The sequence below is a fragment of the Vanacampus margaritifer genome, chromosome 18, assembly GCF_051991255.1.
Source record: "Vanacampus margaritifer isolate UIUO_Vmar chromosome 18, RoL_Vmar_1.0, whole genome shotgun sequence".
In the NCBI taxonomy this organism is placed as follows: Eukaryota; Metazoa; Chordata; class Actinopteri; order Syngnathiformes; family Syngnathidae; genus Vanacampus; species Vanacampus margaritifer.
In genome coordinates this window covers 12,764,839-12,786,936 of record NC_135449.1, presented here as the reverse complement: position 1 = coordinate 12,786,936, position 22,098 = coordinate 12,764,839, and the positions used below count along the sequence as shown (strand labels likewise).

At 49.4% G+C, this 22,098-nt stretch overlaps 2 protein-coding genes across 2 annotated transcripts; both read left to right on the top strand.

Moving 5' to 3' along the window:
- The first annotated feature begins 24 nt into the window (after positions 1-24).
- Positions 25-4,881, top strand: LOC144038803 (uncharacterized). The gene is made up of 6 exons (XM_077551546.1): positions 25-139; positions 220-270; positions 337-411; positions 587-874; positions 4,498-4,634; positions 4,768-4,881. The coding sequence occupies exons 1-6, from the start codon at positions 85-87 to the stop codon at positions 4,879-4,881; spliced, it is 720 nt and encodes a 239-aa protein (XP_077407672.1). The 5' UTR covers positions 25-84.
- A 2,745-nt stretch (positions 4,882-7,626) lies between these two features.
- LOC144038544 (uncharacterized) lies at positions 7,627-9,114 on the top strand. Its single transcript, XM_077551109.1, has 3 exons — positions 7,627-7,790; positions 7,868-7,918; positions 8,191-9,114. Exons 1-3 carry the CDS (start codon positions 7,703-7,705, stop codon positions 8,997-8,999), a joined length of 948 nt encoding a protein of 315 aa, XP_077407235.1. The 5' UTR covers positions 7,627-7,702; the 3' UTR covers positions 9,000-9,114.
- Positions 9,115-22,098: the final 12,984 nt, after the last annotated feature.

Here is a 22,098-nt window from a genome sequence, read left to right as displayed (position 1 = left end):
AGAGCCAATTAGCACCAGCTGTAGAAACTTGCCTCCCAGAATAAAAGGTTATGTGGATTGTCCTCACTCAACTGTCACTGAAGCATGGCTCCTGTTTGGCTTGTTGTTGTGCTGGCACATGCTGTTTTAATGGACATAGGTGAGCAACACATTTTCATTATTATTTATTTCTTTCTTTTTAGAGTGGTTTGTGTATGCTAATTAGTTGTGTGTTTGCAGGCCTTTGTTTTCCACCTGAACCAGCTGAATCTGATGTAGGCTTTCAAAAAGGTGAGCCAGGTGACAACTTTATTCATGAAATAAGTGTTTCATGTTAACTTGTTTTGTTTAAAACAGGTGCACATAACGATGTTTCACTTAAGGGGGTTTATCAACTCCTCAAGTCTTTGGACTTTGCGTTGATGCAGCAAGGTGAGGAAAATAGTGACTTCAGTTATGTCGTCCAGTGATTTACTTTTATCACTGCACACAACTAAGCAAATGTTAATGCAAAGTACACAATCATAGAAAAATGATAATTAGATGTATCCTTGAAGTTCTCTTTAATGCTTGGCACTTTCTAAAGAGGTATAATTTTGACCAACAGACCCAGACCTATTGGTCACTGAAGAAGTGGAAGTGGAACTTGATTCTGTGCTGAGCCTGGACGTGCCCAGCCGCAACATGAGCCTGGACGGGCCCAGCCGCAACATGAGCCTGGACGGGCCCAGCCGCAACATGAGCCTGGACGGGCCCAGCCGCAACATGAGCCTGGACGGGCCCAGCCGCAACATGAGCCTGGACGGGCCCAGCCGCAACATGAGCCTGGACGGGCCCAGCCGCAACATGAGCCTGGACGGGCCCAGCCGCAACATGAGCCTGGACGGGCCCAGCCGCAACATGAGCCTGGACGGGCCCAGCCGCAACATGAGCCTGGACGGGCCCAGCCGCAACATGAGCCTGGACGGGCCCAGCCGCAACATGAGCCTGGACGGGCCCAGCCGCAACATGAGCCTGGACGGGCCCAGCCGCAACATGAGCCTGGACGGGCCCAGCCGCAACATGAGCCTGGACGGGCCCAGCCGCAACATGAGCCTGGACGGGCCCAGCCGCAACATGAGCCTGGACGGGCCCAGCCGCAACATGAGCCTGGACGGGCCCAGCCGCAACATGAGCCTGGACGGGCCCAGCCGCAACATGAGCCTGGACGGGCCCAGCCGCAACATGAGCCTGGACGGGCCCAGCCGCAACATGAGCCTGGACGGGCCCAGCCGCAACATGAGCCTGGACGGGCCCAGCCGCAACATGAGCCTGGACGGGCCCAGCCGCAACATGAGCCTGGACGGGCCCAGCCGCAACATGAGCCTGGACGGGCCCAGCCGCAACATGAGCCTGGACGGGCCCAGCCGCAACATGAGCCTGGACGGGCCCAGCCGCAACATGAGCCTGGACGGGCCCAGCCGCAACATGAGCCTGGACGGGCCCAGCCGCAACATGAGCCTGGACGGGCCCAGCCGCAACATGAGCCTGGACGGGCCCAGCCGCAACATGAGCCTGGACGGGCCCAGCCGCAACATGAGCCTGGACGGGCCCAGCCGCAACATGAGCCTGGACGGGCCCAGCCGCAACATGAGCCTGGACGGGCCCAGCCGCAACATGAGCCTGGACGGGCCCAGCCGCAACATGAGCCTGGACGGGCCCAGCCGCAACATGAGCCTGGACGGGCCCAGCCGCAACATGAGCCTGGACGGGCCCAGCCGCAACATGAGCCTGGACGGGCCCAGCCGCAACATGAGCCTGGACGGGCCCAGCCGCAACATGAGCCTGGACGGGCCCAGCCGCAACATGAGCCTGGACGGGCCCAGCCGCAACATGAGCCTGGACGGGCCCAGCCGCAACATGAGCCTGGACGGGCCCAGCCGCAACATGAGCCTGGACGGGCCCAGCCGCAACATGAGCCTGGACGGGCCCAGCCGCAACATGAGCCTGGACGGGCCCAGCCGCAACATGAGCCTGGACGGGCCCAGCCGCAACATGAGCCTGGACGGGCCCAGCCGCAACATGAGCCTGGACGGGCCCAGCCGCAACATGAGCCTGGACGGGCCCAGCCGCAACATGAGCCTGGACGGGCCCAGCCGCAACATGAGCCTGGACGGGCCCAGCCGCAACATGAGCCTGGACGGGCCCAGCCGCAACATGAGCCTGGACGGGCCCAGCCGCAACATGAGCCTGGACGGGCCCAGCCGCAACATGAGCCTGGACGGGCCCAGCCGCAACATGAGCCTGGACGGGCCCAGCCGCAACATGAGCCTGGACGGGCCCAGCCGCAACATGAGCCTGGACGGGCCCAGCCGCAACATGAGCCTGGACGGGCCCAGCCGCAACATGAGCCTGGACGGGCCCAGCCGCAACATGAGCCTGGACGGGCCCAGCCGCAACATGAGCCTGGACGGGCCCAGCCGCAACATGAGCCTGGACGGGCCCAGCCGCAACATGAGCCTGGACGGGCCCAGCCGCAACATGAGCCTGGACGGGCCCAGCCGCAACATGAGCCTGGACGGGCCCAGCCGCAACATGAGCCTGGACGGGCCCAGCCGCAACATGAGCCTGGACGGGCCCAGCCGCAACATGAGCCTGGACGGGCCCAGCCGCAACATGAGCCTGGACGGGCCCAGCCGCAACATGAGCCTGGACGGGCCCAGCCGCAACATGAGCCTGGACGGGCCCAGCCGCAACATGAGCCTGGACGGGCCCAGCCGCAACATGAGCCTGGACGGGCCCAGCCGCAACATGAGCCTGGACGGGCCCAGCCGCAACATGAGCCTGGACGGGCCCAGCCGCAACATGAGCCTGGACGGGCCCAGCCGCAACATGAGCCTGGACGGGCCCAGCCGCAACATGAGCCTGGACGGGCCCAGCCGCAACATGAGCCTGGACGGGCCCAGCCGCAACATGAGCCTGGACGGGCCCAGCCGCAACATGAGCCTGGACGGGCCCAGCCGCAACATGAGCCTGGACGGGCCCAGCCGCAACATGAGCCTGGACGGGCCCAGCCGCAACATGAGCCTGGACGGGCCCAGCCGCAACATGAGCCTGGACGGGCCCAGCCGCAACATGAGCCTGGACGGGCCCAGCCGCAACATGAGCCTGGACGGGCCCAGCCGCAACATGAGCCTGGACGGGCCCAGCCGCAACATGAGCCTGGACGGGCCCAGCCGCAACATGAGCCTGGACGGGCCCAGCCGCAACATGAGCCTGGACGGGCCCAGCCGCAACATGAGCCTGGACGGGCCCAGCCGCAACATGAGCCTGGACGGGCCCAGCCGCAACATGAGCCTGGACGGGCCCAGCCGCAACATGAGCCTGGACGGGCCCAGCCGCAACATGAGCCTGGACGGGCCCAGCCGCAACATGAGCCTGGACGGGCCCAGCCGCAACATGAGCCTGGACGGGCCCAGCCGCAACATGAGCCTGGACGGGCCCAGCCGCAACATGAGCCTGGACGGGCCCAGCCGCAACATGAGCCTGGACGGGCCCAGCCGCAACATGAGCCTGGACGGGCCCAGCCGCAACATGAGCCTGGACGGGCCCAGCCGCAACATGAGCCTGGACGGGCCCAGCCGCAACATGAGCCTGGACGGGCCCAGCCGCAACATGAGCCTGGACGGGCCCAGCCGCAACATGAGCCTGGACGGGCCCAGCCGCAACATGAGCCTGGACGGGCCTGTATGAAGTATCCTGTTGTCTCCAAAGATTTGAAGAGCTCAAATGTTCTATACTACTATTCTTGTAATAAACTTTTAAACTAAATATTTGTACCAGTGATTGTTCTTATTTTTTTAAACCTACTCAAAACATGGGTCTCAGGCCCCGTCCACACGATGGTGCGGTTTTGGAGCTGGAAACCGGGCTCCAGAGTGTAAAGCTATCGAAACTCATCTCGTACGCTTTTGTCTGAACAGCATATGCAGGATACTTCTCCAGTGATGATGTATCTCAATGACAACACGTTATTGCAATTTGATGACTTATGCTTCAGTTTTTGCGTGACGGTGTGCGAACCGCCAGTCTGTCAACAATGGCGTGTAGTGACTATTTGGGTTGCCGTAATGGCTTATGAGAAATTTAGACTGTACTGAGGGGAGTTGTAATTTCCTCAGCAACCTCTGGGGCACCACGATAACTTTGCTTGTTTGTAGGAGCAAAATAAACCATAAAAATCCTATTAAGTATTCATAATTTGAATTTCCTACTTTAGTTATCATGGAGTTCTTTGCTTTTGTAAAAGAATTACTAATCCACTCAAACCCATTTGGCAGAAATTGAGTTTCTAAACAAATTTATTTGGTAAACACACATCTATCAGTCACAGCCTAACTTATTAATGAAACTGAATAAAAATGTGAATCAAAGATAAAAAAACATGCAACCTAAGATAAAAAGGTAGATTGGGGATAAAGATGGAAGCGTTTTGACCTATCATCCTCTTGTGTTTGAATAAAAGCGTTGCACCAGTAGTATATGGTCAGATTGCAATGCTAAGGCAACTTATGGACTGGTTCAGTCGCATGGAAGAGAGAGACGAGCGTCGATCCTTGGTTGAATGCTGGAATGCTGCACCAGGTCTCCGGTTGTGGCGCGGTGTGGAAGCCGCGGTAGGTCCTTGGCCGGCGCAAGTCCCAGTTGGTGGTGATGTGGTTGAGAGGCCGCAGTCAGTTGGTGTGGGCGATGCGGGGCCTTGGGGGTTGCGCAGGGTGGTTGCGAGTTCTTGCTTGATGCATGCTTTAGGACCCGCGTTGTGGCTCAAGTCCGGGGCTCAAAGGAAGAGGCCGCGGTGTCACCCTCAGCGACCACGTTTCTAGTGATGATCAGGAAAAGTTCATGGGGCCAGACGTGGGGTGATGAGCGAAGGGAAGAGAGAGAGAGAAAGGTTCCTTCATGCGCTGGCTTTTAAACTGTGTCCCAGGGGGCCGCCAGTTTGCGCATGAAGCAGACTTGGTCGACTGAGACCAAGCTTTTGGGATAGTATTTGACCTATTTTGATCAGAATTGACAAGCCAGATGCTTCATTTATCATATTGAACACATTTCAAACATTACCGCGATCATAAAGTTATTGACTCCACTAAGCTTACTAATTAGCTAAACTTAGGTGGCTACAGAAATTACACACATTCATTTGAGATAGACCTACAGGTTGTGTACAAAGATAAACAACAGGAGTCACTTGATGTCAGTCAAGTACATAGAGTCCGCGCATGTCCCGAATTATGTAGACTTCAGATTAATTAGGAGCGGCAGGATTCTTGAGGATAACCAACTGATAAGCAGTCCTCAGACCAAACAGGCTTTCAGGTCTGTCGGAGCTGTGGTATGCGTTTCCTGGGGGTTATAAAACGAAATCCAGTCCCTACTGGAGGGAAACTCAAAGAGTCCTTTTAAACTGAAAACACAGAGTTAAGACACGCACACACATTCCCCAGGCAAATAAAATTGAAAAATTGAGGGTGACGGGCAAGATTCGTTACACGTCGTTTTGCACAACTTTCTTAGCTTGCTTACGCAGCAAAATATTTAGCTTCTTTATTCCCATGTTCAACAAGCGGTGTTGTACTTGAACTTGTACTTGAATCACTCGCCATTGTCACTTCTCCTGTGTTCGTCATGTTGCTTGGTTGCCTGCAAGCCATTTTCTGTAAATTGCAATAAAGTTAAAAAAAAAAAAAGTGTTCTTTGCAGATTTTTCTGCTCCGCTTTCCGTGGCTGTGCTACGACTCCAGACTTGGCATATACATTACAGCCGTTAAACGTCCTCAGCGTCTTTTGGACACTCGCATGTCTTGAAGCGTTTCTGTGTGTACAAGATTTGTTTGAGGAAAGAATCCCACTTTGCTTCTGTCTGGACGAGGCCTTAAACCTATGTTCTCTGTTCATTGAAGACATGTCAGTGTCCTTGTGCTCAAGACATTACATTTGCTAATTTTCCTGAAATTGGTTGTTCTTGCCCACTTTCGACTTCACGGCAGGTTGTGGGGGGAAAAACCCATGAAAGGATAATTTTTTTTCCACTTAGTGTATAAGAAATGTGTAGAAAGCTGTCATGAGCCTGAGCTATGGTAACCCTTAAGTGCAATGATACAGTAAAACCTGTGGGGGCAGCACAAAGGTTTGACTAAGAGGTCACATAGTGGGCCCGCAATAGATCAGCTTATGGGCCATAAATGGACCCTGGGCTCTAAATTTGAGACCGCTGTCCTAAGCTCTCTCAGCAAGTAGAGTCACTGCTGGCCTTCACTGTGGTAGTTTTAGTAGCCCAGGAGAGGTGGTCATCAATCTGCACGCCCAGAAATCAAATGTAGTGTACTCTCTCCACATGGTTGCTCTTTATTTAGAGCGGTGACGGGTCAGCTTTAAGTCACTCTTAAACCAGAGTCCAGAGCCAATGTCAGAAAAAATTTACCTGGGTAAATGAGACTACACGGTCCACAAATCTTTGTTTTACCAACACGTTTTGATGTTTGATAACGTACATTCCCGATATTTAGTGCCATCTAATGGTGAACTAATGGAATATAATCTTTCAGTATGCGCACAAGTTCGGTGTCTCAGACAAACCATACTTTAAAAGTCCACCACCAATTGCTGCCAATAATTTGGAGAGCGAGCAAACCGGCAAGCAGGAGCTAGTGTGAGCGGCGAGCAAGAGTGGCTAGCAAGAATTAGCTGGAGCAGCTAACAAGAGTGGCTAGCGGGAGAAGCTGGCAAAAGCTAGCAAGAGCCCGAATCACAGGACTCAGCAACGACCAGATGTGGACGGTAAGTGGCAGTCGACCCATTGGGTCTGACACTATCTGCAAGAACCACCAGAGACTAACTACATTAACGGAGTTCTTCTTCTTCGGGTATCCATAGCATAAAGTTGGCAGTGAAACGTGTAAAATTCATAATCAAACCATCTGCTTTCTCTATAGTGTGTCTTTATTAGGGGTACAGGAGATCTGTAGCCTATCCAAGTTGACTTTTGGCGAGCGCCGGTGAGATGCACCCTGAATTGGTCGCCAGCCCATCACAGGGTCCAAACGGAATAGACACATTTTTGTCACGAGTCACTTTGTAGTTTGGGTTTTCTTCAGAGGGCCGTTATGATTGTGTAGCACCCAAATAAATGTAGGATTGACTCATATTACATTTACTGTATACAACAAAACAACTAATGAATCTTTCGTTTTGGAATCATAGGCCAGTAAAAAGTGTTGGTGTTAAATATCTTTCTTTCTTTCTCCACTGTGGGATAAAAAAATAAAGGTGTAAAGGTGTATCTTAATATCTAATTTAATTTAAACTGGGGATTGGTAACCAAAAATGAAGGAAAAACACAAGTTGATGCACATAATTTGTTTCGGTGGGCCACATAAAGTGATGTGGTGGGCCAGATCTGGCCCCCAGGCCTTGAGCTTGACACCTGTTTTCTCCTTTTTAATTATTATTTTTTTAAATAAAATACTGAATCCAACAATTCTTAAATGTAACCATTTCTTAGATTCAATGGTTTCTAATGTGAACATTATATAAAATAAACACACACACACACACACACACATAACCATATCAATTGAGGTTGACTTTTTGTTTTTGTTGTTGTTGTAGAGGTAGTCCTACAGGTGATGCTAATTAGAGCCAATCAGCACACGCTGTGGGCACTTGTCACCTACTATAAAAGCTCATGCGGTTAGTCCTTTCAACTGTCACTGAAGCGATGGCTCCTGTTTGGGTCCTTGTTGTGCTGGCACATGCTGTTTTAATGGACATAGGTGAGCAACATGTTTTCATTATTTATTTTTTCATTTCAGTGTGGTTTGTGTATGGAAATGAGTTTGTCTGTCTGCAGGCCTTTGTTTTCCACCTGGACCAGCTGAATCTGATGCAGGCCTTCAAAAAGGTGAGCTAAGTTAGAGCATTATTTATAAAATAAGTGTTTGATGTTAACTTGTTTTGTTTAAAACAGGTGCACATCACGATGTTTCACTTAAGGGGGTTTATCAACAAAAGAGACTTCAGTTATGTCGTTCAGTGATTTACTTTTATCACTGCACACAACTAAACAAATGTTAATGCAAAGTACACAATCATAGAAAAATGATAATTAGACATATCCTTGAAGTTCTCTTTAATGCTTGGCACTTTGTAAAGAGGTATAATTTTGACCAACAGACCCAGACCTATTGGTCACTGAAGAAGTGGAACTTGATGCTGTGCTTAGCCTGGACGTGCCCGTCCGCAACATGAGCCTGGACGTGCCCGTCCGCAACATGAGCCTGGACGTGCCCGTCCGCAACATGAGCCTGGACGTGCCCGTCCGCAACATGAGCCTGGACGTGCCCGTCCGCAACATGAGCCTGGACGTGCCCGTCCGCAACATGAGCCTGGACGTGCCCGTCCGCAACATGAGCCTGGACGTGCCCGTCCGCAACATGAGCCTGGACGTGCCCGTCCGCAACATGAGCCTGGACGTGCCCGTCCGCAACATGAGCCTGGACGTGCCCGTCCGCAACATGAGCCTGGACGTGCCCGTCCGCAACATGAGCCTGGACGTGCCCGTCCGCAACATGAGCCTGGACGTGCCCGTCCGCAACATGAGCCTGGACGTGCCCGTCCGCAACATGAGCCTGGACGTGCCCGTCCGCAACATGAGCCTGGACGTGCCCGTCCGCAACATGAGCCTGGACGTGCCCGTCCGCAACATGAGCCTGGACGTGCCCGTCCGCAACATGAGCCTGGACGTGCCCGTCCGCAACATGAGCCTGGACGTGCCCGTCCGCAACATGAGCCTGGACGTGCCCGTCCGCAACATGAGCCTGGACGTGCCCGTCCGCAACATGAGCCTGGACGTGCCCGTCCGCAACATGAGCCTGGACGTGCCCGTCCGCAACATGAGCCTGGACGTGCCCAGTGACTACCAGAATGATGCCTTCAGCCACGGCCTCCAGGACGATGATATGATGGGTTTCCAGAAAGATTGAATGGCCCGTGACAACTCTATGGCTAGTCTGACTGTTACTGTATGAAGTATTTATTCTGTTGTGTCGAAGAGCTTAACTGTTCCTAACAATTCTCATAATAAACAATTAAACTTGATACATTTTTTTGTTTTTGTTTTTTAAATAAACTAAACAGGGCTCTTATACTCAAGTAAAGTTACTTGTGCATTCAGTACATGTTGGCTGTCAATGCATTACTTGATGTCCTGTCCAGATGGAATTTTTGTGCCCTATCACAATGGCTGATAATCTGAGCGGGTTGGAGAGTTAGGCAATGTGGAAGTTTCATATGGAGTATTTTCTGAAAGCTAAAGGACTTTGGGTGTATGCTAACAAACGCACGTGCAAGATGCAGATGCCAACGCGCACAGGCTGAATTCACGAAACGGAACAAAGGCCTTTCTCCATGGTAGTGCTGAAAGTGAGTACAACTCAGTTGTATTTAATAAGTTGCCAGACTCCCAAAGGGGCGTGGACAATGTTGAAGACCATTTTGAGAGAGATACCTTGGCTAATAAACAGTTTTTGAACAAAATGTATTTCTGATGTGAAATGAAGGAAAGAGATAGTTTGACTGAGCATTTAAAACAAGTGAAGGAGCTATCTGCAATAGGAGCTGTAATTGAAGAAAAAGACCAAGTTGTAACATTTTTGGGAAGTTTGCCACCAAGTTATGCTACAATGCTAGTGCTAACCACAAATGTCTTCACAATTCCATGCAACTGTTCAGGATAACTCCAGGACAGTGGGAGCAGAAAAAACAAGCACTTGGAGGTGTTACAAATCTGGAAAAGGTCATATCAAGCGCGACTGTCCAAACTGGAAACAAAAAGCTAAAAAGAAAACTCAAAGTTAAAAGCATGATGTGTGAAGATGTAGGTTTGTCTGAAAGTGCCTTTGTCATAAAAGAAATACAGTCAACTGATAAATCACAAGACAAATGATTGATTGAATCAAGGGCATCAAAGCACATGACATGTAACAAGGGAATATGTCAAGAATATCAGCAGTTCTCAAAAGCTCAGTCTGTGAAACTAGGTGATGGGAGGGTGGTTGACGCCCTTGAAATAGGAAACCTCAACATGAAAATGACTTTCAAAATAAGTGACTTAAAAACCATTACAATGTATGATGTTTTGTATGTTCTGAAGCTATCTGGGAATCGATTCTCAGTGTGAGCAGCTACCAAAAAGGGGGAATACAGTAAAGTTCAAGAAGTCTCACTGCTACATATGTGGATAAAATGGAACTCTCCTAGACTTTATCAGTCTGTCACAGAGCTTCACTAGCAACTACTATATGGTAACAGCGCCTGGGACACACCACCAAGTTGAAAGAACTAAAAGATCAGACGCTCATACAAGTCAATTGGAGAAATACGATCCAAATGCAGAATGCAGCTTGTTCACAGTGATGTCTGTGGTCCCATGCAGACTGAATCTATTGGTGGCGCAAAATATTTTGTGACATTCATAGATGGTTAGTCGAGATGCTGCAAGGTGTACTTCATGAAACAGAAGTGCTAAACAAATTTTAAAAATTAGAGAGAACATTCTCAAACGAGTGTGGACAAAGTATCGCAAAGCTGAGAACAGATAATGGTGGTGAATACACATCATATGATTTTCAAGAATATTTGAAGACTCAAGGCATTCACCATGAAATGACTGACTTCCTCACCCACCACAGTAAAATGGTGTTGCAGGAAAAAAAAAAGACTTTAGTTGAAGCAGCTAGAAGCATGCTATCACATACAAATTTTACCAAACATGTTCTGGCCAGAGGCTGCAGCTACTGCAGCTTACATTCAAAACAGGCTGCCCACATCTGTCCTGAAGAAAGAAACACCCTACGAGAGATGGTATAGGGAAAAACCTGACATTAGTCACATGAAAGTGTTTGGATGTCTTGGCTGAAGACAGACAAACTGGACAAAACCGGAATTAAAAAAACAACTGGATAAACATGGAGAGAGATGACAGCGAAACACAAGATGAGATCATTGTTGATGGAACTGTTAGAAGTGACAGGATCAAAAAGGCTCCCAAGAGGTATGGATATGATGAGTTCGCTGAAACGGTTACTGTTGATCATGTTGTGGAGGCAGATCTTTTCCTCCAAGTGTTTGTTTTCTTTCGGGCAGTGAGAATGTTGGTTATCCGAATACAGGCTGGAGATCGATGAACAGTTACTTCGAAGCTTTTATTTCTACAGAATATTCCGGGCACAAGTGAGTTACAGGCAATGGCTGTAGCTTCTCACAAGTGTGAAGATTACAGAGGACTTACAATATTCTTATACTATCTTGAAGGGCGGTACCACACAGCCTCCAGCAAACAGCCCACCCCGGAGTTCACCGGACATGAGATAAGACTTCAAAGACATCATTCAAACACATTGACTTCAAAGACATCATTCAAACACATTGACTTCAAACACCTTGACTTCAAACACAGACAATGGCCCATTGTTGTGGAATAGAGGAGGTTTTTCAGTCATGACGGCACCTGGCAGAAATTGCGATAACACTCACAAAGATACATCCGCAGAACAAAGCTCTACTGAGGAAATAAGGAAATTAAAACAGTTATGACTAAATCTGGCAGAAGACAGATATTTGCCATGTGACAGAGCGAGTCACAATAAAAGAAGCAATGATGAGTCCCAATGTCAAGGAATGGCAGGAGGTAGCTGAATTGGAATATGAGTCGCTGTTGGAAAATGAAACGTGTGTTGCGGGGCTCTCCCTGGTGTCCGGGGCGGCGCTGCCCTGGCGTGGTCCGTCGCTCTGGGCCCGGCGACGCGGTTCGGGGCCTGTGGGCCGCCGGGGTGCCCCGTGGTCCCCTCTCCCCTCCCCCTTCCTCCCCCTTGCTGCCTCTCCCTCCTCGCCTCTCCCCGCCCGTCCTCCGTCTCCCTGTCCCTTCTCCCTTGTCACCCTTCCTCCTCCTCTCCCCCTCTCTCTGCGGCCCTGCCGCTGCCTCCTGCCCTTCTTGTCGTCTCCTTCCCCCGTCCCTTCCCCCTCCCCTGTCCGCCTTCCTCCCCCTCCCCTGGGCCGGGGGCTCCATCCGTGGCCCGGGTCTTGGCGCTCTGGGGGCCGGGAGGGCGGGTGGGTTGGTGTTGTGCCCGCCCCGCTCCGGTGGACCTCCTGGCACCTCGGGCGGGCCCAGTATGCAGGGGGCGAGCCCTATCGCCCCGCCAGGCTGGTCCCACATGCCCGCCGGGGTCCCGGTGGGGTGGATGGGGGTTTGGTGGGCGGGTGCGCCTCCCGCCCCCGCCCGGTTGGGGTGTGTGTGTGTGGGGGGGGGGGGGTTAGGCGCTGGTCGCTCCTCTTAACTCACTGCACAATTTGCACAATACACTTTTATAGAGATATAGGGCACATAACACACTTTGGGGGTAGGGCGGAAACACCGTCTTCGCCCTACAACTCCCCTCCAATTTTAATGCACCACACACGTGTGTGTGTGTGGGGGGGGGGGGGCATTGGTTGGGGCAGACCGCAGTATAGAGCAGTGCTGCGGTCCCCTGTCCGTTTATTTTATAAGTCTCTCCTTTGGTCTCTTGAGGTCTCCCTGATTTGTTGAAATTTAGATGTCTCTGGGGTTGGTGAAGGACTCTGGTTGGTGGCCTGGTGTGTGGTGTCTGGTCACTTTCCTTTCTTTTCTTTGGTCCTTTCTCGGGTTTCCTGACGGCCTCACGACTCTGGCTGGATGTGTTCGGTTTAGGGAAATGGTATGGGATTTTTTATAGGTTTTAGGTGAACTAATGAATGCACGCACGCACGCACGCACGCACATACACATATTCACCCACATACAAAAAAATCTATATATATATATATAAAAAAAGGAGAGCAATGATGATGACATGTCAAATCGGTAAAATTACCAAATGAACAATACTGAGCTCTCCAGAAAAAAAAAAAAATGAAAATGAAACTTGGGACTTGGTGGGTCTACCAAAAGAAAGAAAGGCAGTAGGAAGTCAAGTATCATAGCAATGGATAAGTGGAGAGATACAAGAGTAGACTTGTCGACAAAGGCTACTCACAGTTGTATGGTACTGACTACTACGAGACTTTTTCACCACTGGTACGATTCAGTTCTATTACTGTCATTTGCTATCCAAAACAACTTGCATGTGCACCAGATGGATGTTCTAACTGCATTCCTAAATAGACCACCTGGAAGAAGAAATCTATATGGAGCAACCAGAGGGATACATCTAACCTGTGCAGGAACACCTGGTATGCAAGTTGAAAAAAAATAATTTATGGACTGAAGCAGTCTCCTCGTTTTTAGAGTAAAGCATTCACTCAGTTCAAACAGAGCACATCCGACTCCTGTCTGTTTGTGAGAAGACAAGAACTTGAGATACTTGCTGTTTGTGTGAATGATCTCATTCTGATAACACAGTCAAATGAGAACATGAATCTGCTGAAAATGACCCTCAGTGAGCGCTACAAGATGAAAGATATGGGTGAGCTGCCTTATATTCTAGGCATCTCTGTGATCCAAGACAAAGAAAAGAACTGTATCGTTCTTAATCAGAAGCATTACATTGTAGCCATACTCAACAAATATGGAATGGATCATGCAAATCCTGTAGCAACTCCTGCTGACACCAACGTCAAATTGAGGAAGAGTGATGGTGTCAGTAAGCCGGTGCATCAACAGAACTATCAGTTAGATGGTAGGAAGTCTACTGTATGCTGCAATGGCCACGCGACCAGTCTCAGTTCAACGCAAATCCAGATGTGTCACATCTGACTGCTGTGAAGAGGATATTCCGATACTTGAAGGGGATGGCAAATCTTGACAAATCTTTCTCTCAAGTATGAGCAGTCATGCACGGATGCGTTGGTCGGATTCTCGGATGCTGACTGGGCTGGAGATCAAGATGATCGTTGCTCGACAACTGGAAACATCTTTCTACTAAGTGGAGGAGCTGTAAACTGGCTTAGCAAGAAGCAGGCAACAATTGCACTTTCAACAGCTGAACCAAATATGTCGCACTTAGTCATGCTGCTCAAAAAGGTGGTTGAGACGATTGCTGAGGGATCTTGGGATGAAGGCGATGTCTACAATAATCTTGGAGGACAAGCAAGGAGCAATCGCAATTGCAAAGAATCCTGTAGAACACTCAAGAACTAAACACATTGACATTCGCTACCACTACATCCGTGAATGTGTCCAGAATGGGCAAATTGAGCTGAAGTATTGTCCAACAAATGACATGAAAGCGGATATATTGACCAAGCCACTTACTAAACAAAGATTTGAAAATTTTAGGAGGGAAATAGCATTATTTCCAGTTTAATCAATTTTTGTTAGTGACAGGTGAACTGGTCAAAATAGGCATTGAAATATGTGAAAAGAGTTCCAGAAGTTGATTGTGAATGTGAAATGTGCCTAGAGATTTATTTTCTTGATATTTTTTTTTCAAAGGGAGCACAGCACTAATTTTATTTAAATTGATGCTATTGTAAAATTAAGTGTTTTAGTACAGTAATTTGACAATAGGTGGTGCTGTTGCTCCATGCTGTCTATGGATAATGACGTTGCTATGGACAACGAGGTTGCAACTTGCATGTCTTGTTTCCGCTGTATGTTGTTGCGCACTTTACAATAAAGAAAGCTAGACGCTGCGCGTTCAATACTAAACACTCAGCAAGTGGAGTCAACCACCAATTATCTGGAGGGAGGGAGCAACCCGGCGAGTAGGAGCTAGTGTGAGCGTTGACCAAAAGTGGCTAGCAAGAACCCGCAAGAGTGGCTAACAAGCGGTTAGTGGGAGAAACAAGCTAGTGTTGAAGAAAAAGATATTTTTCTCCGCGTGTTCGTTTTCTTTCGGGTAGTGAGAATGTTGGTTATCCGAATGCAGGCTGGAGATCGATGAACAGTCACTTCGAAGCTTTTATTTCTACAGAATATTCCGGGCACAACTGAGTTCCCAGACAATGGCTGCAGCCTCTCGCAAGTGCGAAGATTACAGTGGACTTACAACATTCTTATACAATCTTGAAGGACGGTACCTCAAAACCCCCAAGCTCCCACCCCCCAGAGTTCACCAGACATGAGATAAGACTTTTACAGACATCATTCAATACACATTGACTTTAAACACAGACAAATGGTCTATTGTTGTGAAAATAGAGGAGGCCCTACAGACATGACGACAGCCGGCATGAGATAAGACTTCTACAGACATCTGTCACACCGCGGTGAGGGTGTCTTGTCATTTCCTGTTTTATTGTGAAAAGTCTGACTCCTCTCGTTTCAGGTCACTTGCCCTTCCTCGTGTGGTGTCTGTGTCAACCCTGATCCCTGATTGTTTCCACCTGTTCCCCATTACCCTCATGTGTTAAATAGTCTGCGTTTTCCCTGTCTTGTGCCGAAGTGTTTTCGTTTGAGCCACTGAAGCCTGCCATAGACCCCAGCCTTGATACCCAATTGCCTTGTTGCCTTTATTGCCTTGTCTTGTGAGAGAACCTTTGTTTGTAATTTTGTATAGCTTAGTTTTGTTTAGTCATAGAGTGATTTTTGTTTTTGAATGTAGTTTTGAACTTCCTCCCTTTTGGAGCGCTTTCAGTTAATGTTTGTATAGTCTTTATTTTCTCCCTCTCATCGAAGAGCTTTTGTTTTGTTAATTAAACCTGCTTTACCCTCCACCTCTTCCTCTGCGTCTGAGTCCAAAAACAGCCTCGTTGTGTCAGAACACTTCGGCCAGCATGGACTCAGCAGAGAGAGAGCAATTGATCGCAGCTTTGCGGGCTCAGGATGCCCGTCTACGCCGACAGGAGGAGTTTCAGACCGCCATGGCAACGCAAATGACCGAGCTTTCAGCTCAGATTCCGGGGGCTTGAAGTCGCACCAATAGCCCTCCGTCCGAGCCAGAGACTCAAGCTACCTTGCCGATCCCACCCGTGCCATACCGGATCAGGGATCAAGTTAGCCTCTCCTGAGCGATTCTCTGGAGAGCCAGGACAATGCAAGGCCTTTTTAACAGACTGTGACATTCATTTTGAGTACTCCCCCCAGGCTTTTCCCACAGATCGTTCACGGGTGGCTTTCATGATTTCTCACCTGACTGGAAGAGCCAGAGCCTGGGCCACGGCAGAGTGGGCCCGCTGTTCTCCACTTTGCAGCTCCGCCCCGAAATTCCGAGCCGCTCTTCAGGGAGTCTTTGACCCAGCCTGTTCCGACCGGGAAAAGGCCCGGCAGCTAAGCAGTCTGATCCAAGGAAGGGACTCCGTGAGTGACTATGCCATACGCTTCCGCACTCTTGCGGCTGAGAGTGGCTGGAACACCACGGCGCTCTACGACGTTTTTCTCAAGGGCCTGGCAACGTCCATCCAGGAGCTTCTCATCGCAGTCGATCTTCCACCGGATTTGGACTCCCTCATCGCCCTGGCCATACGGACGGATCATCGGCTGCAGGAGGTGACGCAGAGCCGCGCTCGCCGGACCAGGACAATGGAGGGCTTCCCGCGCTTCCCAACATCAGGGGGGTCAGCTCCTCTCGGATCCCTGTCAGTTCAGCGCCAACCAGCTCCCGCGCAACCAGAGGAAGAGCCCATGCAACTGGGCAGAGCGCGGATCTCGCTGGAGGAGAGACGGCGTCGACAGCGGGAAGGGCTGTGTTTCTACTGCGGGAACCGAGATCACCTCGTGGTCGCCTGCCCAGCCAAAAGGACCCAAGAGGTGAGTCAAGTCACGACTCCGGCGGCGGTTGCACGAAGACTCACGTCAGTAAGGATCAATCATCACACCACTCCCACAGACCTCTATGCCCTGATAGATTCTGGGGCCGACGAGAGCCTAATTGACTGGGGGCTGGTGAGACATTTAGGAGCCAAGACTGAGCCGTTAATCAAGCCCATTAAGGCTAGGGCACTGAATGGAAGTGAACTATTCATTATTACGCACATCACAGAACCCATCCAGCTCCAAGTCGGCAAAAGGAGCACCTAGTTTTTCACGTTTTTCAGTCTCCTTCACGGACCCTGGTCCTAGGACACCCCTGGTTGTGTGAACACAATCCCCATGTAGACTGGGTAACTGGCGAAGTTCTGGGATGGGGAAAGAATTGTGTGAGCCATGGGATTGGTTCACCAAACCGAGAAGTAGACATCACCACGGTTGATCACATTTCTGTCAAATCCTTCATAGACGCAGAATACCCGAATTTGAGCACCGTGCCTCCATGCTACCATCACCTCCAGGAGATCTTCAGCAAGACCAAGGCCATGTCGCTCCCACCCCATCGTGCCTATGACTGTGCCATAGAACTGGTTCCACCATTCCCAAGGGACGCCTATATTCTGTTTCAGGACCAGAGAAGGCGGCCCTTAGGGATTACATCGAAACTTCCCTGAAGGTTGGACTGATTCGTCCTTCCTCATCACCAGCGGGAGCAGGTTTCTTTTTTGTGGGGAAGAAAGATGGTTCCTTACGGCCATGTATAGACTATAGCCCCCTTAATGACATTACGATAAAGAACTGCTACCCTCTTCCTCTCATGTCCTCCGTCTTTGAAAATCTCCAACAAGCCACGATCTTTACTAAGTTGGACTTGCGCAACGCCTACCACCTCATTAGGATCCGAGAGGGGGATGAGTGGAAGACAGGGTTCAATACACCTAGTGGCCATTATGAATACCTGGTCATGCCCTTCGGACTCACTAACGTTCCTGCAGTTTTCCAGGCCATGATCAATGACGTGTTGAGAGACTTTCTGGACCAGTTTGTATATGTTTATTTAGATGACATACTCGACAGATCTAGCAACTCATCAGATCCATGTTTCCTAGGTTCTTCAAAGACTGCTGGAGCACAAACTGTATGTTAAGGCCGAGAAATGCGTCTTTCATGCTGAAACCGTCTCTTTTTTGGGTTTCGTCATAGCTCCGGGGAGGGTTCAGATGGACCCGGCTATAACTAGGGCCGTGACGGAGTGGCCCACTCCTGTTAGCCGCAAGAAGGTTCAGCAGTTCCTCGTGTTCGCAAACTTCTACAGACGCTTCATCAGAGGGTTCAGCGCAATAGCTGCCCCTCTGCATGCCCTCAACTCCACTCTGGTGAGGTTCAGTTGGTCACCGGCGGCTGAAGCCGCTTTTGAAGCACTCAAGAAACGATTTGTCACAGCTCCGATCCTCATAGTACCAGATCCACAGCGGCAATTCATGGTGGAAGTGGATGCGTCCAATGAGGGGATCGGAGCTGTCCTGTCTCAACGCGCAGAGAAGGATGGAAAGATGCACCCCTGCGCATTCTTTTCACGACGATTATCCAAGGCCGAGCGGAACTATGACGTTGGGGACAAAGAGCTTCTGGCCGTCAAGCTTGCTCTGGAAGAGTGGAGGCACTGGCTTGAGGGGGCAAAGCATCCATTCGTGGTCTGGACCGATCACAAGAACCTGGAATATATACGCAAAGCCAAGAGACTCAACTCACGCCAGGCCAGATGGGCACTGTTCTTCAACCGGTTTTCCTTCTCTCTCACTTACAGGCCGGGGTCTCAAAACGTCAAACCCGACGCCCTGTCCCGTCTCTACGATCCTGAGCCTGTAACTAAGGAACCAGAGACCATCCTTTCGCCGGACTGTGTGATTGGAGCCGTGACATGGCCAATCGAGAGGGAAGTGAAACAAGCCAACGGGGAGGCAACCCCACCAAAAGGGTGCCCGGCGAATAGACTATTTGTTCCAGAGCAGCTGCGCCCACAGGTGATCCATTGGGGTCACACCTCGCTTCTATCCTGTCATCCGGGAGTTCGACGGACAATTTACGCCATCTCCCGGCGTTTCTGGTGGCCTTCCATGGAGCCGGGGGTCCGGGAGTACATAGAGGCCTGCTCGGTATGTGCTCGAAACAAGACATCCACCAGATCACGCATGGGTCTGCTACAGCCTCTTCCCATTCCTTCTAGACCATGGGCAGAAATTTCCCTGGATTTTGTCACGGGACTTCCTCTCTCCAAAGGAAAGACCACCGTTCTCACAGTAGTTGACCGATTTTCTAAGATGGTTCGATTCTTAGCCTTGTCAAAGCTTCCCTCAGCCAAGGAAACGGCTGAGGTCATGATTAAACACGTTTTTCGAGTTTACGGGTTCCCTAGAGACATTGTGTCGGATCGGGGGCCCCAGTTTGTGTCACGCTTTTGGAAGGAATTTTGCCGCCTAATAGGTACCACCCTGAGGCTAACGGTCAGTCGGAACGTCTCAACCAGCAGCTGGAAACCGGTTTACGGTGCCTTGTATCTCAGAACCCGGCATCGTGGAGCAAACACCTGGTCTGGGTTGAGTTTGCCCATAACTCCCTGCCCACCTCTGCCACTGGACTCACCCCCTTCAAATGCGTTTTTGGATACGACCCTCCTTTTTTTTTTCTAACCTAGAGTCTGAGGCCTCTGTTCCCTCAGCCCATGCCTTGGTCCGTCGTTGCCATCGCGTCTGGGCTGCCGCTCGGCAGGTTCTGGAGCGCCAGAGGGACAGAGGCAAGCGAGCAGCGGATCGGAAAAGGAGACCTGCTCCAGTATACCAGCCAGGGAACAAAGTGTGGTTGTCAGCCAAACATCTGCGTTTAAAGGTGCCATGCCAAAAGTTGGCGCCTCGGTTTGTGGGCCCATACCCCATCTCCAAGGTGATCAACCCGGCCGCGGTCCGTCTTCGCCTGCCTCGGTCCCTGCGTGTTCACCCAACGTTCCACGTAAGTCAAGCCAGTCAAGGAGAGTTCTCTGGTTCCGGCTCCTACGCCCCCACCGCCTCCTGTGATTGTGGATGGGGGGCCCGTCTACAAAGTCAAGCGATTGCTGGCCGTCCGCAAGCGGGGCCGGGGCAGGCAGTTCTTGGTGGACTGGGAGGGGTATGGGCCCGAGGAAAGACAGTGGATACCTTCCCGCTTCATCATGGATGACTCTCTAATTGAAGACTTTTTTAGGGATCATCCTGACCAGCCTGGGCCGTCAGGAGTCGGCCCTAGGGGAAGGGGTACTGTCACACCGCGGTGAGGGTGTCTTGTCATTTCCTGTTTTATTGTGAAAAGTCTGACTCCTCTCGTTTCAGGTCACTTGCCCTTCCTCGTGTGGTGTCTGTGTCAACCCTGATCCCTGATTGTTTCCACCTGTTCCCCATTACCCTCATGTGTTAAATAGTCTGCGTTTTCCCTGTCTTGTGCCGAAGTGTTTTCGTTTGAGCCACTGAAGCCTGCCATAGACCACAGCCTTGATACCCAATTGCCTTTATTGCCTTGTCTCGTGAGAGAACCTTTGTTTGTAATTTTGTATAGCTTAGTTTTGTTTAGTCATAGAGTAATTTTTGTTTTTGAATGTAGTTTTGAACTTCCTCCTTTTTGGAGCGCTTTCAGTTAATGTTTGTATAGTCTTTATTTTCTCCCTCTCATCGAAGAGCTTTTGTTTTGTTAATTAAAAGCTGCTTTACCCTCCACCTCTTCCTCTGCGTCTGAGTCCAAAAACAGCCTCGTTGTGTCAACATCATTCAATACACATGATGACACGAGCAGAAATTGCGACAGCACTCACAAAGACACATCCACAGATAAAAGTTCTACTGAGGAAATAAGTAAATTAAAACAGTTATGACTAAATCTGGACAGAAGACCCTCTTCACTAGCAAGACCAACGCAGAGGAAGACAAGCGACGGGAGACCGAATCGCGGTTCTCAGCGACGACCAGCTCTGGAAGGTAAGTGGTGGTCGAACCACTGGGTCAGACACGAGCTGCAAGCACCACCAGAGACTAAATACTTTCACACAGTTGTCCTTCGGATATCCGTAGCAGAAAGATGGCGGCGAAACATGTCGGTCTCCTGTTAGGTGTGGCGTAACCTATGTGAAACAATTAGCCATTACTTTAACATATGATTCTATTTTTTTTAAATGTACATTGATTAAACATATTTTGGGCATCCTATTGGAAATAAATACTGTAGTGTTTTTTTTTTTTTTAAATGAATGAATTAGGAATTCACGACTATAGGCTGCTAGATAATATTTTCAGAGTGTAAAAATAGGGGGAAATTCGGAATAGTTCTCATTTATAGCTTAATAAGCCATGAATATACTGGTCCGGCACACTTGAGAACAAATGTGTGCAACATGGACAAACACATGGGACAGACAGGAGGTGGATTCATGGTGAATAGTAAAAAAAAGTACATTATAGTTATAACGTAACATTAATCCAACGGCTCTAATTTTCCAACAATAATATCTATAGCTATCTAATGCTGGCTAGCTTACTAGCTCATAGCATGGAGCCATAGTAGCCACTCATTGATATACTGTAATTGTGTGTCAAGCTGTTTTCATCAAAAAGATGACAGAAAAAGTTATGTGAAATGGTTTTAGATACGAAATGTTCAACATAATCTGCTTACCAAAAAAATAATACGGGGGTTAAGTGATTGTCCTGACTAAAACTAGACTAAAACGTTGACAGTTTTTGTTGACTAAAACTATAGGAATAAAATTATGCTTTGTTTGACTAAAATAAAGATTAAAATGCTAGATTTATAGTTGACTCAAAATGGACTAAATAAAAACGGGATGAGGTTGACTATGATAAAAACTAACAAGCGTGATTGAAACTGGGCTAAAACTAAGATTGAATTTAAAAATGGCGGATCAAATTAACACTACTGCGAACAATAGCTCTGCTTATAGAAAAATATTTGTTAACAGGTTTTTTTTAAGTGTCTTTTTTTAAATTATTTTTTTTATTTTGATTTTTTGTAGCTATGCTGATCCTCTCCTTTGTCATACAGAAAATTGTGGATCTGAAGGGGCGGGGCTAAAATGGTGTTAGGTATTGCTATAGCACCGTCATAAATTTGCATTTCCCCTGTATAGACCCTCCAAGCATTGTATTTTACATTTTAAAATACTTTGATTCAAAACATGAAGAAGTTCATAAGTAGCCATTGTGTTCCAATCCAATCCTTGCTTCCATGTTTTTGCTGCACCGGTACCATGTATGTCTGGGGGTTGTATTTATATCAGTTTAATATCGAACATACTTGCACTGTGTATTATGCCGTCACGGAATCCCCCCAATAACTTT

What these genes read in the sequence shown, in the direction of transcription:
- LOC144038803 (XM_077551546.1), top strand. Translation starts at nt 85, where the DNA reads ATGGCTCCTGTTTGGCTTGTTGTTGTGCTGGCACATGCTGTTTTAATG. An exon ending in TGCTGTTTTAATGGACATAG is followed by an intron (nt 140 to 219) that starts GTGAGCAACACA and finishes GTGTGTTTGCAG; the next exon opens with GCCTTTGTTTTCCACCTGAA. An exon ending in GAGCCTGGACGGGCCCAGCC is followed by an intron (nt 875 to 4,497) that starts GCAACATGAGCC and finishes TTGCACCAGTAG; the next exon opens with TATATGGTCAGATTGCAATG.
- LOC144038544 (XM_077551109.1), top strand. Translation starts at nt 7,703, where the DNA reads ATGCGGTTAGTCCTTTCAACTGTCACTGAAGCGATGGCTCCTGTTTGG. An exon ending in TGCTGTTTTAATGGACATAG is followed by an intron (nt 7,791 to 7,867) that starts GTGAGCAACATG and finishes GTCTGTCTGCAG; the next exon opens with GCCTTTGTTTTCCACCTGGA. An exon ending in TGATGCAGGCCTTCAAAAAG is followed by an intron (nt 7,919 to 8,190) that starts GTGAGCTAAGTT and finishes TTTGACCAACAG; the next exon opens with ACCCAGACCTATTGGTCACT.